The following is a 20,201-nucleotide window of genomic DNA, read 5'->3' on the forward strand; positions in this document are numbered from 1 at the left end:
CTTTAAATATAACACAGAATATATATAAATATAACACAGAATAAAAACTATAAGAATGGAAAAAAAAGTATACAAAGCAAACTAAATCATAAGAAACCTCAAGTGTTTGTACTAATATCAGACAGTTTTCCATTTCTGGCATGGCTAAGTAACATCCAGACAGACCTGATACTCCTGCAGATAACATCTATAAGCATTAAGGGGGGGGGGGGGGGAACTAAAGGCATTAAAGCGTGAAAAAAAAATGAGTATATACTGTGGTAAAGTTGAAACTTTGATAAAAGAAATGAGAATCACTTCTATAAACTGTATAAAATTAATCAGGGAAGACGGGAGATAGATAAATAAAAATAAACCAAGCTTGCAGCACTTTCAGCATTGATTATTAAGTCAGATTGCTCTCTGACCTGCTGCCTCATAGTTGTTTAGTTGTTTGTTGTCTGCAGTTTCCTCATCCAGATGACTCCATTCTCCTTGCCCTGAACAGTAAACAACCCTGATTTTCCATCCCCTCACCCTCCACCCCCTTAAAAACTCTTCCCCAGAACCCCTCAGGGAGATGGATTTCAGAGTCTTCTCCCATATCCTTGCTTGATACTCTATGATCAATAAATCCTATCTCTGCTGCATTCCTGCTATCTGAGTGTAATGGTTCTGTTACTGAACAGTGGACATACAAACCTGTTGGTCTTATAACAAAATGGTGTAAGTTAAGTTTATCAAGGTTATTGATTTTTGGACTTATAGATTTGGCCCTCAAATAAGATATGAATATGGGAATTGATTACAGATTATAAGTGAAGCAATGGAAGTAGAAAGGATGGCCCAGGGAAAGAATAGACTAAGAAGAGAAGGAAACCTACCAAAAACCCCTGAAGAACCCCTACATTATCCTTAACTTCTGGTGTAGAGAGATTAGCATGGAGAGAAAACAACAGAAGTAGTGGTCAGGGGAAGAGAGGCAAAAACAAAAGAGTCACAGAAGAAATCACTTCAAAATGCACTATGATGTATTAGGAGGGCATGTTCAACTGCATTAAAGGCCACTTATGGAGTTTGAAAAATCCTTGTCAATATAAATAATGTTTAAAATGCATTTTAATATTTATAAGCCTATTATAAAATGTATATAGGCTTATCGTTAAAAAGTTAGAATAATAGTTAGAGAAAAGTCCTTATATATGTATATATTGTCCAATCAGTTTACACAAAGATTCTTTGCAGTCTCAAGGTGCCATTTCTTCCAGTTCAATACAGGTAGCATTTCTTCATTCTCTTAAATTGTCAAATGTGTCATCCCTAGTTAATTCTATATTTTCCACCACAAGAAAATTGAAGCAATGCTGCTATTACTCACAATACTACGACCCTTTGGAACATGTTTTGAGGAAATTATACACATCTTCTTGCCTCCACAATTCCTTAGTAGCATTTATTTAATACTAACTTCCGCATTACTCATGACAGCGCATTATATCCATTCTGTCGCCCACAGATGCTGGCTTCTGTTCACCCTCCAAGGTTCTTACCCTTCTCAGTTGATGGTGACCACAAATGCAATTCTTGATCAGAATATGCAGGAAAATGTGAACAAAAATTCATTTTCTGGACACGTTAAATTTACTTTTCACTTGACCACATATACTCTTTAGTCCATAATCACTGCATTCCCAAGTCTTTGAATGTTGATCACAGTCTCTCTAAAGATTCATACAATAGCATGCTCACCGGTATCTTCCATAACACTCCACAATAAAACAAATGTCTGAAAAGACATTTTCATTTGTTCTTGGATTCAAAATAGAAAACTTGTGCATTTCATGGCAATAAGCTGTGTTGCAATGTATCATGTTAAGATAAACTCATTAATATAAAATACTCAAGTGGTAAGGCTAAAATTTGAATTACAAAACAGAATATTTATTTTATATGTAAGATTACATATGTCAGGAGGTTCTATTCATAAACAGTGGATCCAACATATAATATGAGATACAACTTCCTCGGCGTTGCCTACGGAGGTGGCAGCCATCTCCTCCTCGGCATCATGGCCGCCCTCAGACCCCTTGTGAAGTCCAAGATCGTCAAAAAAAGAACCAAGAAGTTAATCCAGCACCAGTCAGACCGATATGCCAAAATTAAGTGTAACTGGCGGCAACCCAGAGGCGCTGACAACAGGGTTGGTAGAAGATTCAAGGACCAGATCTTGATGCCCAACATTGGTTATGGGAGCAACAAAAAAAACCAAGCACATGCTGCCCATTGGCTTCCGGAAGTTCCTGGTCCACAACATCAAGGATCTGGAAGTGCTGCTGATGTGCAACAAATCTTACTGTGCCGAGATTGCTCACAATGTTTCCTCCAAGAACCGCAAAGCCTTCGTGGAAAGAGCTGCCCAACTGGCCATCAGAGTCACCAATCCCAATGCCAGGCTGCGCAGTGAAGAAAATGAGTAGACAGTTCGTGTGCACGTTTTCTGTTTAAATAAATGTAAAAACTGCCCAAAAAAGACATATAAAATCATTAATTATGTTTATTCAGAAAAAATGTAGTTTTACTACTTTTATTTCCACAAAGTCATTGTTACTGGAATCCAGATTTTTACATGCTAAATATTCTGTTGACATTAATGCCAAATTAGATAAACTCTTCTTGAATCATTTTAGTCTTAAGTTAGAATTTTTTTCTTGGCTTAAATTTAGAAAACTTCATTCCACTGAAGTAGTAGTAACTAGAATTGTCACTAAAATCTTAAACCAATTACTGTAATTTGGAAATAAATGAACTTTACATATCATATCTAAATATTGCAATGACGTTGCATACAACGATGAAAGAATATCTTAATTTTATCAAATAAAGCCCTACCAATTAAATTGTAATTATTTTCATTCCTTAATTCATTTCTTAAGTTTTTCTGCATTCAGAATTTTCAAGTTTGCACAGAAAACTGAAAATAGCAGTGTGTTGCCAATTTATTCCAAATTTGGAATGGGAAAGGTTTGCATCCTGAAAGAGCACCTGGAGTGGAAGGGAGAGTCCTGTAGGTGAACCAGTTTGCTGAAAGGCTATGTGCTCAACGGGGTGGAGTCCTGCTTTGAAACCAGCCTGCTGCTCTGCACACATTCTTCCAAGATGGGCCCGGAGGTTCCTTCAAAGCAACACGGACTATGGATTTAGGGGTTCAAGACTCCTCCAGCTCTCCCTCTGCTTTTGCTGCTGCAGGGGTGATTGGAGGCGTTGCTCTCAGTGGGCTCTCTCCTCATTTCGCCTTCATGTCTCCTTATTCTCTTTTGCCTTTTGATCCTCTTAATCTTAGTCTCTTTAGTTTCTTCCATTGCATTCCTTCAGCGTCTTCCTTTTCCTCGGATTTCCCACTTTTTTACTGGGGTGACCCTTCTGGGACTCTGCCGGTATGTGGTGTCTCACTCATCTGGAGCTCACCGCCCTGAAGAGAAGCGTCCACAGCTTTACTGCCATGAAGGGAAAAAGGAGAGGGAGGCGGGGAGGGCCACGGAGTCCTGGTGGCACTCCGTTTTCCTTCACAGGTCTTTGTCCGGCGGGACAAGGTTTACAGGACCAATCAAGTTCCTCCATAGAAACTTAGAAGCGCGTTTGTGTTCCAGCAAAATGGAGGAGGTTGCTTTGGGTGAGGCATATTTAAAGGAGCGAGGAACGCAGTCTTCTGATTGGTGTGCGTCCGCTTGCCGTGTCCATGGTAACCAACGAGCGCCCTGTCCTGCCCTGGACCTCAGTTGCAGCGAAGGAGAACAGCCCCGAGCCTACGCCGCTGGGCCCTGGTGACCAGTTTGTTAATCTCGGGCTCTCGAGTCTGCCAGGAGTCTAACAACGCAGTTCTCATCTTCGGCGGTCTTAGGTTTCTTCTTCAATCGCACAAATTTTGTCCATCTTTCCTTCTCTTTCTCCCTACCTTTAGTTCCTGTGATTCAGGTGCCTTCAGCACAGAGACCAGCCACAGCGCACAGGTATGTCTTGGTACACGGGGCTGGGGTCCAACAGAGTGAAGGCCAGGAATTTCTTTCTCCTGGTGCTGAATAATTACTGGCCGCATTGATTGATAGCATATTCCATTCTAGACGCAGGACACACTTATGAGGTATGGTCTCTCTGATCACATTTTATGAATGCATTGTGGTTAAGGAATGTGTCCAAGGTATAGACTGAGAGCAATACCAAACAGAGATGGGGTCAGACCATGTCTTAGTCATGCAGGCAGGTTGTGGGAAGGAGCTTGAGAAATACATTTCTGAGTGCCTTAGACCAGATTGCGTGGGAGGGGGATGAAATGAGGGTGATGAGGTCAGGTTGAGATCACCTGGGCTGCTGATCCCACCATTCCAGACCTGATACCCACGTGGCCCCAGGTATCTCTGAGATATCTCACATGACTGGAACCTAGGTACATGGTCCTGCCTCTCTTGGGAGGCAGTCTTGGCCTAGTTGCAAGGGCTCATTTGGAGAACAAGACAGATTTATACTTCACTGTGCACCACTAAGTGGCATTTGGCCCTTTCAGCATCTAACTTGAAGTGGTCACTGTTCTTATTCCTTTCCCTGCTCAGGTGTTCTTGGGATTCTCTGGGTCCCCTGGTTCACAGTCTTACATACTTGCTCTTTCCTTCACAGCCTAGGAGACCCGGTCTTCTCTGGGTCAGATGCCTATATTATATAGTAGGAACGGGGACTGTTCGATTTCAGAACGATTCCATCAAATCCAAGACAACCAATTGACTTAATTTAGGTTTACTCCAACATTGTCAAATCCTATTCAATAGAAATTATGTAACTTCTTCATGCAAGTCTTTAATAATTATTTTCATTCCATATGTTTCCATTTCAATCTTAATAATTTCTTGCTTCTTAATAATTTAGCTTCTCTGATAAGCTAAATCCTCCAACTCTTGGGTTCCATAAGGTGTCAGACACCAGGGCCAGGGCCCTACTTTCCCAGGTCTAAGAGGGACTGACTGTTGATTTCTATTCTGGTTATCTATTGGTGTCATCTAAATAAGCATTTATTATGCTAATGAATTTGTGCATTGCGAATTCAGAAAGGGAACAGTGGGGAAATCTTTTCCACACAACAATGACTGGGTCATGAACTGGGATGGATTGAGTTACTGGATGTGACCATGACAGCTAGGCTGTACCATGTAGCTGTTAGCTGAATTTCTTGGTTCTTTCTCGTGTGACATGTATTGCAGCTGGGATGTCCAATATGACTTTTTTACTCACATGCCTGTCCCCTGTGTTGAGATTATTCAAACATCAGAGCATGACTGAGCATAGGCCTCTGTTTATGAGTTTTTTCCATATAGCTAATGTGGGCTTCATCACAGCAAAACTGTCTCAGTGCAGTCAGTGATTCCCATAAACAACTTAACTATGAGATCCTGGTAGAAGCTACAAGGCCTCTTAGGATCTTGTCTCAGAATTCAAGTAGTTTCACTTCCAACACATTCTTTTACTCAAAAGTGAATCTAACACTCATCTCAGATTGAAAATAAGGGGATCATACAAAGTATTGATTCTTCACTAGCATGCTACATTGGGGGTGGGCATCTTTTGAGATCAGCTACAACAAATACTGATGAGAGGTGAATCAAATTACTCTAAAAATTATCATATTATTCAGCTTCTAGCCAAGATGTGATGAAAGGGACTGAATTTGCTTTCTTAACTGACCTAAAACAAAACAAACCAAAAGTGGAATAAAATATAGTAAACAACGAGTTTCAAGACACTAGATATCAGGAAAGTAAGGATAGTAATCCCTGAAATATGTGAAACAAATGAGGCAGGCCCTACAACTGCCCCAGTTTTCTGTCTTGAAAGAGTTTCCAGGCTGCAGTGCAGAAACAAAAGATAGACCAAATGGAGCTCAGTGCAGTCCCTAAGTTGAGGAGATATAATTGGAGTACAGAAAGACAAAAGCTGCTAAAGCTCTCAAGAAAGAATACTGGAGAAAAGAAAGCTGCACACAGAGAGAAGCCTGAAAATCTACAGACGATCTTCCTCAAGTAATGAAAGAATATATGCAGATGAGGACACTACCCAAGGTGGAGGAAGGGAGGAGGGCACCTTAAAGAATTAGTGAGAACGGTATCCAATCATCTCACAGGGCCTGAAATAGTATCTGTTTCCACTGTCCAGAAAGGAAAGCATCATAATTCACAGGCAGTGGGTAAAATTCTCAAATGATCTTTCCTCAGTAGTGAACAGCAGTCAAAAATAATAAAGTTAACTTATACGTAGCAACATGTATAAATTTTAAGATACAACATTGATAAAAAAATAACATTAGATTTATAACTCAGTGACATTTGTATAAATTCAGTTTTAAAATAATTTTTTTCATAAATAAATATAGCCCTGTATAAGCATACCAAAAATTAATTCAAAAGATATATTTTAAATCCACTGGAGTTTTCACTTTTCTAAAGGGAAGGGAAATAGGAAGAATGTTGGAAAATACAGGAAAAAAAAAAAAAAAAAAAGGCCTTGAAGAAACTTATGATGCTTGTTTCCATTAGTTGATAAGTGTGAATAATTCATATAAGGTTCAAAATGAGAATAAAACCTAAAGGAAAAACATGGTTCCTAACTAACATCGGATTATTTATAAATTCCATTTTTAAACCTCTCACCACAACAAAAATTATTATAGATCTTTTCTCTCTGAATGTCACATTGCATTTTCTCAGTAAGATTTTCTTCAGTTTTCTCTTGCATTTTTATCATAATAGCTTGATAAAAGTCATGATAGATTAACACCAATCCATTCAATAGCATGGTTTGGGCAATGCCTATCAAACAAAACAAGCAGGAAGCCCACTAAAATTTCTGTTCACTTATTGGATCCACAGAAGGTGCTCAGTGTGCATAGGCAAATGAATATGAACACAGACGGATGTGGACATCAGATCCCTGTACCCAGGAGATATACTTACTGCCTACAGGACATGCAGTCAATATAGCACTGGATTACCAGGGGTTCTTTGTCATGGGAAGAAAGAAAATCATTTTCTTCTCCCATCTAACTTCCTGTTTATCCCAGGAGGACCTTTTGGTTCCAAGGGAGATTAAGAAGTTCCCAGAGGTCAGAGTTTCTGAGGTACTACAATTACAACTGCCCCAGATACTTCTGGAACTAACAAGAGCTCCAATATTAATGGAGTCAAACCCCATGCTTCACATTTTCTGTGAGTCTGGCTAGAGGATGTTAAAGGTGGCTATGCCAAGATTAGCCAGAAGACTGGAGAGATCTCTGTCTTCAGTCCCTATCTGTGCTCTTTTCCATTCCTGGGTCAATACTGCTGAAGTAGTCTGTAAAGGGAATAAGTAACAACTCCAACCTGTCTCAGGTGAAGAGGCTTATATGCTCTGGGACCTTCTCTCTTTTGCCATCCTCTGGGTGCTTGGTGGTAGCAGAAATGCAGGAAAGTTGCAATTTGTCTGTAGAATATTAGCAGGAAGTATGAGAGCTAAAGAGTGCATATTTTGGAGCCAAGTTAAGAAAATTTGAAGTTTTCAACTCTGAATACAGAAATTTAGTGGCTTTAAAACAAAGAATATGCCTACCAATGCCTGAATTATAAAGTAAGAATGACATTAGCTTCTGTAACTTCAGAGGTTAGATCACAGCTCAGGACCAGTGGAAGTCAGGAAGTAGTTCAAAAGATTTCTGATCAGGCCGGGCGCGGTGGCTCAAGCCTGTAATCCCAGCACTTTGGGAGGCCGAGACGGGCGGATCACGAGGTCAGGAGATTGAGACCATCCTGGCTAATACGGTGAAACCCCGTCTCTACTAAAAAATACAAAAAACTAGCCCGGGCGAGGTGGTGGGCGCCTGTAGTCCCAGCTACTTGGGAGGCTGAGGCAGGAGAATGGTGTGAACCCGGGAGGCGGAGCTTGCAGTGAGCTGAGGTCCGGCCACTGCACTCCAGCCTGGGTGACAGAGCGAGACTCTGTCTCAAAATAAATAAATAAATAAATAAATAAATAAATAAATAAATAAATAAATAAAAATAAAAAAAGATTTCTGATCAAAATTGCTAAAATCTACTTCTGACGAGAACAGAAAACTATGCCCAGAAGAGCAGCTAACTACCTGTCACTGGATGTACTGAATAATATCTGAAACTATACCTGAGAGAGGTATCTTACAGGCCTGCCTGAATTTTATCAAGATAGAACCCTGGCAACTCTTTTACTTTTTAAAACAGCGCCTCTTTGGTACTATTCTGTGGGCCTATCTTGCAACCTGGGAAAGCCTAGGCTGATAGTCTCTCCTTTAGTATTTGAGCTTCAACTTCTCTGGCTTTCTCATCTCATTCCTGGCTGGAACTGGAAACCATTAGCTCCAGTTCCTAAGCCCTAGTGTGCCATTGGCAAGTTTTGATTACAAACCAAGATAGAATAATGAAAGGAGAAAAGGAGCAAATGTGTTCCCAGATGCTTTACTTATAGGGATGAGTACTTTATCGATGCTTGTTGAATGATTGAAAAGCATGCAGAAATATTAGAGAAAATAGAAGGAAAAGGGAAGAGTCAGTGAGTTAGGAAAAAAAATAATCCTCCTACGTGATCCTCAGAAGTTTCATCTTAATGGTAAAAATAATTATCCCAAATCTCTTCAAGAGACGGAAAATGTACTTTATCCTCTAGGCTTCTTCTCTACGATATTCATGCGTGAGTCACCAGATCTTCCATTTGGCTCTACCCTGCAAAGGTCATTTCGAGATTTTCTCTGCTTCCAAGCACAAAACATTTAATTCCCTCTAGGAGTCCTTTGTGATCCCCGGAGAAGAAAAGCTACTTGGAAAGGTGAGATTTGGGGTTGTGATTTTTTCTTTAAAAAAAAAAAAAAAAAAAAAAAAAAAAAAAAAAAAAAAAAAAACACCATATCTGCTTCAGGTGTTTTAAAATAAAATAAAACATTACTGAAGTTTAAGTCCCCTTCATACTCTGCAAAAGGCTCCTAGAACAGATAAAGGACTTCGGTAAAGATCCAGGATATAAAATCAATGTACAAAACTGAGTAGCATTTCTGCACACCGATAAAGTTCAAGCTAAGAGCCAAATCAAGGAGGCAATCCCAGTTACAAGCGCCACAAAAAGAATAAAATACCTGAGAATACAACTCATCAAGAGGCTGTGATTTTTTACTGAAAAAAATTTTGCAGAAAGTAGGATCAGAGGATGCAATAAGCAAAGGAATAAATAACAAGAAAGTAATACAGAAAATAGTGTTTAAAGGGAATATGTGGAATTTAACAGCCTGTAGTTGTACTTGCTATGGGTGTAAAGTTAATTGGGGTTGGGGCAGTTGTGCCAACTTCTAGGCTTAGCAGGTCTTACTAGCTTTTGTCCACACTTACAAGCTAATGTATTCAAAGACAAAGAGAGAAGGAAAGGCAGAAGTGAATGAAGATAGTGCCCAGGGCATGAAGAAGGGTCATTAGTCACCAACTCAAGGCTGGAAGTTTTGTTTTAAGGGTTACTATCTTGAGGACCTCCTGTAATTCCAGTATGTCGTATTCTCAGTGAGCCACTCTATCAAGGAAAATGGCAAAAATATTAGAAAAGAGAAAATAAGATTAGAGGGTGGCAGGTATGAAGTGCATAGAGAATGAATTTATAATCTTTATTTAACTGTGAAGGGGTTGTTCCTTAGGAGTCAAAAGCAGGAATACAATAAAAGACACAATACAAAAGGGGAATAAGGAGGGAATTGGAGCCTATGATCTGTGGGAAGCAGGAGTCAGAGTGGCAAGAGGAAGGAAGAGGGAGAATCTCCAGACTGCTGAAAAACAGCCCTTAGGAGAGCATGTGTATGCATGAGAGCGTGGGTGGATAAGAAAAACCTACAAAATATATAAAACAAAATCTCAAATAACATAGACAATTTATGCATCGCTATGGTGACACAGGGCACAGGTGTATTCCTATTTTCACTGGCTTGGACCTGAATGAATTATTTAGACTTTTATTTTCTCCACAGTTGAACCCTGACAAACTGTAGGAAGACATGTAAAACCACAAAATTCGATTTGCGTATGTGAAAGATAAATTGCTAGAATAATCAACTTACCCTACCTACTTCAAAGTATTATGAGTCACAAATAAAACTGTATGTTTAAAATTCATTTTGAACTTACCAAAGTCATTACTAATATACCCTATTATTTGTAGGAGAAAAGAATTGGGAGAATATCTAAATCTCTTCTATATAGAAAGTGAAAGGCCGTGCCTGGCAGACTACATGGGGAATCAGAGGATCAAGAGGAGTGAAGAGAGGATCCCTGGAGGGAATGCCTGTCCTCCCTCCACTGACAGTAGCTGCAGTTACTAACAGGGTCTTTCTGATGAGGAGAATCTGACAGGACCCAGTTGAGCAAGGACTGGAACTGCATTTGGGGAATAAGAAAGACAACTGAAAACAAAATTACTATCTGGACCTCTTCCAAAAATATGTTTCCATCAGTAGGAAAATATCACACAGTTTAGAGTTCACAGTTTTATTGTAATTTCCTTCCTTGTCACCCTGTCCCCACCCCCAAACCTTTTCTCCTCTGACAGATTCAATTTTTTTTTTATTATACTTTAAGTTCTAGGGTACATGTGCATAACGTGCAGGTTTGTTACATATGTATACTTATGCCATGTTGGTGTGCTGCACCCATCAACTCGTCAGCACCCATCAATTCATCATTTATATCATGTATAACTCCCCAATGCAATCCTTCCCCACTCCCCCCTCCCCATGATAGGCCCCAGTGTGTGAATTTCCCCTTCCCGAGTCCAAGTGATCTCATTGTTCAGTTCCCACCTATGAGTGAGAACATGCGGTGTTTGGTTTTCTGTTCTTGTGATAGTTTGCTAAGAATGATGGTTTCCAGCTGCATCCATGTCCCTACAAAGGACGCAAACTCATCCTTTTTTATGGCTGCATAGTATTCCATGGTGTATATGTGCCACATTTTCTTAATCCAGTCTGTCACAGATGGACATTTGGGTTGATTCCAAGTCTCTGCTATTGTGAATAGTGCCGCAATAAACATACGTGTACATGTGTCTTCGTAGTAGAATAATTTATAATCCTTTGGGTATATACCCAGTAGTGGGATGGCTGGGTCATATGGTACATCTAGTTCTAGATCCTTGAGGAATTGCCATACTGTTTTCCATAATGGTTGAAGTAGTTTACAATCCCACCAACAGTGTAAAAGTGTTCCTATTTCTCCACATCCTCTCCAACACCTGTTGTTTCCTGACTTCTTAATGATGGCCATTCTAACTGGTGTGAGATGGTATCTCATTGTGGTTTGATTTGCATTTCTCTGATGGCCAGTGATGATGAGCATTTTTTCATGTGTCTGTTGGCTGTATGAATATCTTCTTTTGAGAAATGTCTGTTCATATCCTTTCCCCATTTTCTGATGGGGTTGTTTGTTTTTTTCTTGTATATTTGTTTGAGTTCTTTGTAGATTCTGGATATTAGCCCTTTGTCAAATGAGTAGGTTGCAAAAATTTTCTCCCATTCTGTAGGTTGCCTGTTCACTCTGATGGTAGTTTCTTTTGCTGTGCAAAAGCTCTTTAGTTTAATTAGATCCCATTTGTCAATTTTGGCTTTTGCTGCTGTTGCTTTTGGTGTTTTAGACATGCAGTCCTTGCCCATGCCTATGTCCTGAATGGTACTACCTAGGTTTTCTTCTAGGGTTTTTATGGTATTAGGTCTAACATTTCAGTCTCTAATCCATCTTGAATTAATCTTTGTATAAGGGTAAGGAAAGGATCCAGTTTCAGCTTTCTACTTATGGCAAGCCAATTTTCCCAGCACCATTTGTTAAATAGGGAATCCTTTCCCCATTTCTTGTTTCTCTCAGGTTTGTCAAAGATCAGATGGCTGTAGATGTGCGGTATTATTTCTGAGGACTCTGTTCTGTTCCATTGGTCTATATGTCTGTTTTGGTACCAGTACCATGCTGTTTTGATTACTGTAGCCTTGTATTATAGTTTGAAGTCAGGTAGCGTGACGCCTCCAGCTTTGTCCTTTTGACTTAGGATTGTCTTGGCAATGCGGGCTCTTTTTTGGTTCCATATGAACTTTAAAGCAGTTTTTTCCAATTCTGTGAAGAAAATCATTGGTAGCTTGATGGGGATGGCATTGAATCTATAAATTACCTTGGGCAGAATGGCCATTTTCACGATATTGATTCTTCCTATCCATGAGCATGGTATGTTCTTCCATTTGTTTGTGTCCTCTTTGATTTCACTGAGCAGTGGTTTGTAGTTCTCCTTGAAGAGGTCCTTTTCAGCCCTTGTAACCTGGATTCCTAGGTATTTTATTCTCTTTGAAGCAATTGTGAATGGAAGTTCATTCCTGATTTGGCTCTCTGCTTGTCTGTTACTGGTGTATAAGAATGCTTGTGATTTTTGCATATTAATTTTGTATCCTGAGACTTTGCTGAAGTTGCTTATCAGCTTAAGGAGATTTTGGGCTGAGACGATGGGGTTTTCTAAATATACAATCATGTCATCTGCAAACAGGGACAATTTGACTTCTTCTTTTCCTAACTGGATACCCTTGATTTCTTTCTCTTGCCTGATTGCCCTAGCCAGAACTTCCAACACTATGTTGAACAGGAGTGGTGAGAGAGGGCATCCCTGTCTTGTGCCAGTTTTCAAAGGGAATTTTTCCAGTTTTTGCCCGTTCAGTATGATATTAGCTGTGGGTTTGTCATAAATAGCTCTTATTATTTTGAGGTACGTTCCATCAATACCGAATTTATTGAGCGTTTTTAGCATGAAGGGCTGTTGAATTTTGTCAAAAGCCTTTTCTGCATCTATTGAGATAATCAGGTGGTTCTTGTCTTTGGTTCTGTTTATATGCTGGATTACGTTTATTGATTTGCGAATGTTGAACCAGCCTTGCATCCTGGGGATGAAGCCCACTTGATCATGGTGGATAAGCTTTTTGATGTGCTGCTGAATCCGGTTTGCCAGTATTTTATTGAGAATTTTTGCATTGAAGTTCATCAGGGATATTGGTCTAAAATTCTCTTTTTTTGTTGTGTCTCTGCCAGGCTTTGGTATCAGGATGATGTTGGCCTCATAAAATGAGTTAGGGAGGATTCCCTCTTTTTCTATTGATTGGAATAGTTTCAGAAGGAATGGTACCAGCTCCTCCTTGTACCTCTGGTAGAATTCAGCTGTGAATCCATCTGGTCCTGGACTTTTTTTGGTGGGTAGGCTATTAATTGTTGCCTCAATTTCAGAGCCTGCTATTGGTTTATTCAGGGATTCAACTTCTTCCTGGTTTAGCCTTGGGAGAGTGTAAGTGTCCAGGAAATTATCCATTTCTTCTAGATTTTCTAGTTGATTTGCGTAGAGGTGTTTATAGTATTCTCTGATGGTCATTTGTATTTCTGTGGGGTCAGTGGTGATATGCCCTCTATCATTTTTTATTGCGTCTATTTGATTCCTCTCTCTTTTCTTCTTTATTAGTCTTGCTAGTGGTCTGTCAATTTTGTTGATCTTTTCAAAAAACCAACTCCTGGATTCATTGATTTTTTGGAGGGTTTTTTGTGTCTCTATCTCCTTCATTTCTGCTCTGATCTTAGTTATTTCTTGCCTTCTGCTAGCTTTTGAATGTGTTTGCTCTTGCCTCTCTAGCTCTTTTAATTGTGATGTTAGAGTGTCAATTTTAGATCTTTCCTGCTTTCTCTTGTGGGCATTTAGTGCTATAAATTTCCCTCTACACACTGCTTTAAATGTGTCCCAGAGATTCTGGTATGTTGTATCTTTGTTCTCATTGGTTTCAAAGAACACCTTTATTTCCGCTTTCATTTCGTTATGTACCCAGTAGTCATTCAGGAGTAGGTTGTTCAGTTTCCATGTAGTTGAGCGGTTTTGATTGAGTTTCTTAGTCCTGAGTTCTAGTTTGATTGCACTGTGGTCTGAGAGACAGTTTGTTATAATTTCTGTTCTTTTACATTTGCTGGAGTGCTTTACTTCCAATTATGTGGTCAATTTTGGAATAAGTGCGATGTGGTGCTGAGAAGAATGTATATTCTGTTGATTTTGGGTGGAGAGTTCTATAGATGTCTATTAGGTCCGCTTGGTGCAGAGATGAGTTCAATTCCTGGATATCCTTGTTAACTTTCTGTCTCGTTGATCTGTCTAATGTTGACAGTGGAATGTTGAAGTCTCCCATTAGTATTGTATGGGAGTCTAAGTCTCTTTGTAAGTCTCTAAGCACTTGCTTTATGAATCTGGGTGCTCCTGTATTGGGTGCATATATATTTAGGAGAGTTAGCTCTTCCTGTTGAATTGATCCCTTTACCATTATGTATTGGCCTTCTTTGTCTCTTTTGATCTTTGATGGTTTAAAGTCTGTTTTATCAGAGACAAGGATTGCAAACCCTGCTTTTTTGTGTTCTCCATTTGCTTGGTAGATCTTCCTCCATCCCTTTATTTTGAGCCTATGTATGTCTCTGCGTGTGAGATGGGTCTCCTGAATACAGCAGACTGATGGGTCTTGACTCTTTATCCAGTTTGCCAGTCTGTGTCTTTTAATTGGAGCATTTAGTCCATTTACATTTAAGGTTAATATTGTTATGTGTGAACTTGATCCTGCCATTATGACATTAACTGGTTATTTTGCTCGTTAGTTGATGCAGTTTCTTCCTAGCCTCGATGGTCTTTACATTTTGGCATGTTTTTGCAATGGCTGGTACCGGTTGTTCCTTTCCATGTTTAGGGCTTCCTTCAGGGTCTCTTGTAAGGCAGGCCTGGTGGTGACAAAATCTCTAAGCATTTGCTTATCTGTAAAGATTTTATTTCTCCTTCACTGATGAAAGTTAGTTTGGGGTATGAAATTCTGGGTTGAAAATTCTTTTCTTTAAGAACGTTGAATATTGACCCCCACTCTCTTCTGGCTTGTAGAGTTTCTGCCGAGAGATCTGCTGTTAGTCTGATGGGCTTCCCTTTGTGGGTAACCCGACCTTTCTCTCTGGCTGCCCTTAATATTTTTTCCTTCATTTCAACTTTGGTGAATCTGGCAATTATGTGTCTTGGAGTTGCTCTTCTCGAGGAGTATCTCTGTGGCGTTCTCTGTATTTCCTGAATTTGAATGTTGGCCTGCCCTACTAGGTTGGGGAAGTTCTCCTGGATGATATCCTGAAGAGTGTTTTCCAACTTGGTTCCATTTTCCCCCTCACTTTCAGGCACCCCAATCAGACGTAGATTTGGTCTTTTTACGTATTCCCATACTTCTTGCAGGCTTTGTTCATTTCTTTTTCTTCTTTTTTCTTTTGGTTTCTCTTCTCCCTTCATTTCATTCATTTGATCTTCAATCGCTGATACTCTTTCTTCCAGTTGATCGAGTCGGTTACTGAAGCTTGTGCATTTGTCACGTATTTCTCGTGTCATGGTTTTCATCTCTGTCATTTCGTTTATGATCTTCTCTGCATTAATTAGTCTAGCTGTCAATTCTTCCACTCTTTTTTCAAGATTTTTAGTTTCTTTGCGCTGCGTACGTAATTCCTCCTTTAGCTCTGAGAAGTTTGATGGACTGAAGCCTTCTTCTCTCATCTCGTCAAAGTCATTCTCTGACCAGCTTTGATCCGTTGCTGGCGATGGGCTGCGCTCCTTCGCAGGGGGAGTTGCGCTCTTATTTTTTGAATTTCCAGCTTTTCTGCCCTGCTTCTTCCCCATCTTTGTGGTTTTATCTGTCTCTGGTCTTTGATGATGGTGATGTAGTGATGGGGTTTTGGTATAGGTGTCCTTCCTGTTTGATAGTTTTCCTTCTAATAGTCAGGACCCTCAGCTATAGGTCTGTTGGAGATTGCTTGAGGTTCACTCCAGACCCTGTTTTCCTGGGTGTTCACAGCAGAGGTTGCAGAATATAGAATATTGCTGAACAGCGAGTGTACCTGTCTGATTCTTCCTTTGGAAGTTTCCTCTCAGAGGTGTACTCCACCGTGTGAGGTGTGGGGTGTCAGACTGCCCCTAGTGGGGGATGTCTCCCAGCTAGGCTACTCAGGGGTCAGGGACCCACCTGAGCAGGCAGTCTGTCCGTTCTCAGATCTCAACCTCCGCGTTGGGAGATCCACGGCTCTCCCCAAAGCTGTCAGACAGAGTCGTTCGCGTCTGCACCAGCCCCAGCTGCTTCCCCTGTTGGTCTTCAGCTGTGCTCTGTCCCCAGAGGTGGAGTCTCAGTTGAAAATGCAGAAATCACCGGTCTTGTGTGTCGTTCGCGCCGGGAGTTGGAGACTGGAGCTGTTCCTATTCGGCCATCTTGCTCCGCCCCCTTCAATTCTTAAAACTATCAATTGTATTTTGGGTAAAGTTTGTTTACTTTTTATAGGATCAATAGGGCAAATATGTATCATAGAATTATTTATTGGGTTTGGCTGGGCGCGGTGGCTCACGCTTGTAATCCCAGCACTTTGGGAGGCTGAGGTGGGCAGGTCACCAGGTCAGGAGATCGAGACCATCCTGGCCAATATGGTGAAATCCCATCTCTACTAAAACCACAAAAACAAACAAAATTAACTGGGTGTGGTGGCAGATGCCTGCAATCCCAGCTACTCTGGAGGCTGAGGCAGGAGAATCACTTGAACCTGGGAGGCGGAGGTTGCAGTGAGCAGAGATTGCACCACTCCACTTCAGCCTGGAAACAGAGCTAGACTCCTTCTAAAAGACAAAACAAAACAAAACAAAGAATTATTTATTGGGTCTGAGGGAACCCTAGAAATTAATCCCACCCAACCTCTATATTAGGTAAGATTATGGGTGGTTAAGAACCTGGATTTTTAGATATCACTTCCCTTGTTTGTAAGTGGTGATAATGAAACATATTTTACAGAATGTTGAATAACTAAATGGGAAGAAGTGCTAAAACATTAGAGCACAATTCCCAGTAAGTAGAAAGAATTGCAAAAATAACCATGTAATTTTGTTATATTAGTGAGCCAAAGTGGGAGAAACAGGGCATTTCTTAAACATTTGATGAAAAGGAATTTCACTTGATCTTAGCCAAAAGGCCAAGAAGCGACACAAAGGAATTTTTAAACTTTTAAATTCACAAAATAACATCTGAACAGAAACCTCTGTCCCAGTAGATAGAAATATGCACAATAAAACTGCATGATCTGAAGAGTCCCCAAAAGACCTGACCTTCACCTTTGCCAAGTGTTCTTTCTATGGGCTGTCTTTCACAATGCAGGGGAGGGGAATCTTAGAATCATTTACCTTTAATGTAAATGTCGGTACCACATCATTCTATTTATAATAGTTTTTTTTCCAGCCTATCTCCTGTGTCACAGTCAACTCTCCTCTGCAGCCTCCTAATAATTTGTGCATATCTCTGACATTGCTAATATCTTTCATTCTTACTACACCCAACATCTCCCAGAGTGGTTATAGGCTTATTTTTGTAAAAGTAAGGACAGTTTCTTATTAAATTTTGTGATACTGGTACCTAACAGAATGCCAGGGAAAAGGGTTAAATGATAATGGAATAATGAACTACTGTCAGGAGAGTGGGAAATGTGTAGCTATATCATTATAGTCAAGATATAAAAGGGAACTGGAAAGGAGATGGACAGATTTTAAAAGTGAACTTCGTCACCCTCACACCGTTATAATAAGAGACACCAATTTTTCATCATGTCTAATGACAAGCATTGCTCCCTGTTAGCTATGTGGAAGTGCCCAAACTCCTTTTAAAGCTGTTTCTCCCAGAAGTTAGGAAGCCTAAAGATATGAACATCTAAAAAATAGAGAGATATTAATGCAATTATTTGGCAGAATCTATGCCTACTAAATAAAAATGAAATTTTAGACAAAATACAAGTTAACTAAATTTATTTTACATTTATGATTTAAAAAGTCTCTAAGCAAAATAAGTGCAGCAGAAAGGTTAGAATAAGGATGTCATGGGTACATGGGGACTAGGGACATTTATCTGAGTCCCATCTTTGTGCCAGGCTCTGCTATTTATTTGAGCATATTGCAATAGTCAACTTGTAGACATTATAGGCTATGTGTACATTAAAATGAAAATCATGAAGAAGAAACTTATGGGTACAAATTTAGAGTCTCACCTGTCACACTAAAGTCGTTTCCTAAGTATTTTCTCCTTTTCAGTTTCTCTAAAAAAACCCAATTCTACTGAAAATTGACGTTGAATAAAGTAAACACGTATAGAGGAATGTCACCTCAGACAGCTGTACTGTTTAAAGTGATAGGAATACCCCAGTGACACGACACTGAGGATAAATGGATGAATTCGCTTGGCTCTACATAACCTACTAGACACCACAAGTTGTACCTATGACAAACAAATTGTGCTATCTTTGTGTATCAAGAATCCACAGCTAATTTGTAATCCTGATTTTCCAGATTACTAAAAGAAAGCAGTAAAATATATGGGAAAATATGACAACACACCAAAATGGCACCCTCTCCACTGAAGCTTCAGACTTCCTTTTGAATTGTTTTGTCTGATCCTCCATCTGGCAGCACTGGCTGTCCCTGGCCCTCAGCCTCCTCTTCCTCTTGGCCATAGGGGCCAACGCCACCCTCCTGATCACCATCCAGCTGGAGACCTCTCTGCACAAGCCACTGTACTACCTGCTCAGCCTCCTCTCCCTGCTGGACATCTTGTTCTGGGTCACTGTCATCCCCAAGGTCCTGGCCATCTTCTGGTTTGACCTCAGGCCCATCAGCTTCCCTGCCTGCTTCCTGCAGATGTACATCATGAATTGTTTCCAAGCCATGGAGTCTTGCACATTCATGGTCATGGCTTATGATCGTTATGTTGCCATCTGCCACCCACTGAGATATCCATCAATCATCACTGATCAATTTGTAGTCAAGGTTGCCATGTTTATTTTGACCAGAAATGTGCTTATGACTCTGCCCATCCCCATCCTCTCAGCACAACTCTGTTATTGTGGAAGAAATGTCATTGAGAACTGCATCTGTGCCAATATGTCTGCTTCCAGACTCTCCTGTGATGATGTCACCATCAATCACCTTTACCAATTAGCTGCAGGCTGGACTCTGCTAGGATCTGACCTCGTCCTTATCTTTCTCTCCTACACCCTCATTCTGCGAGCTGTGCTGAGACTCAAGGTGGAGGGTGCTGTGGCAAAGGCCCTAAGCACATGTGGCTCCCACTTCATCCTTATCCTCTTCTTCAGCACCATCCTTCTGGTTTTTGTCCTCACACATGTGGCTAAGAAGAAAGTTTCCCCTGATGTGCCGGTCTTGCTCAGTGTTCTCCACCATGTCATTCCTGCATCCCTTAACCCTATCGTTTACGGGGTAAGAACCCAAGAGATTAAGCAGGGAATGCAGAGGTTGTTGAAAAAAGGATGCTAACAAGGGCAGCAGGATCTCTGAATATCTAAAATAAGATAACTTATTAATGACTTAATGAGTGAGTGGGCTGAAATTCATACCTGTTTCTTATAACCTCAAACTGGATACACTATATATCCTGTGTGCTTTTCAAAAACATCAGTTTTATTTTAAGTCTATCTTTCTTTCCACCCTTTTCTCAGAAATATTCTTGGCCCTCTCTCATTTTATTCCATGCTTATAATCATATTTTGTCCAAAACACTGACATTCCTTAAAGCAGATTTTAAAGTGAAAAATTTATATTGCTGAACACACGCCTCTTAATATGGCATGAATTTTATATTATTGAAAATACAACTGAGGTTATTTTGTTGTGTCTGTTATGTGTAATGTCCTTTTATTCCTATTTTCATAAAAAGGAATACATTGGAGAAAAAAACACTGTAGTTGACATTTCAGTCCTCAGTGGTGGAAGGTTGCTACTGCTCTGTAATTAGGTCTTTTTCTCTCACCCTTCAACCACATCATTGCTTTTCTCTAGTTCTCTTTCTCCTCTCACCTTCTCTCTCTCTCTCCCTCTCCTTCTCTTTCTCTGGAAGACAAGGTAAACTTTCGTACTGTGCATTGCAAGAGGGCAGGGGTTTTGCCTTGATTTCTCATATAAGTAACAATTATCAATGAGTTTTATTGAATATGAGATTCCTGAATCCTCCTCCCCAATGTGTCTGTGCTTGGAACATTTATCTTTCAGATCCAATATATCACAGGTTTTGGTACGCAAAGAAAGCTTTATTAATGAGTCAA

At 40.1% G+C, this 20,201-nt stretch overlaps 1 protein-coding gene and 1 pseudogene across 1 annotated transcript; both read left to right on the forward strand.

Moving 5' to 3' along the window:
• Positions 1-2,016: 2,016 nt before the first annotated feature.
• LOC104660939 lies at positions 2,017-2,456 on the forward strand (annotated as a pseudogene).
• A 16,012-nt stretch (positions 2,457-18,468) lies between these two features.
• Positions 18,469-19,416, forward strand: LOC104660938 (olfactory receptor 56A3). The gene is given in 1 exon segment (XM_010361413.1): positions 18,469-19,416. A coding segment is annotated over 1 exon segment (948 nt).
• The last annotated feature ends 785 nt before the right edge of the window (positions 19,417-20,201 follow it).

Source organism: Rhinopithecus roxellana, chromosome 15, assembly GCF_007565055.1.
Source record: "Rhinopithecus roxellana isolate Shanxi Qingling chromosome 15, ASM756505v1, whole genome shotgun sequence".
Lineage (NCBI taxonomy): Eukaryota > Metazoa > Chordata > Mammalia > Primates > Cercopithecidae > Rhinopithecus > Rhinopithecus roxellana.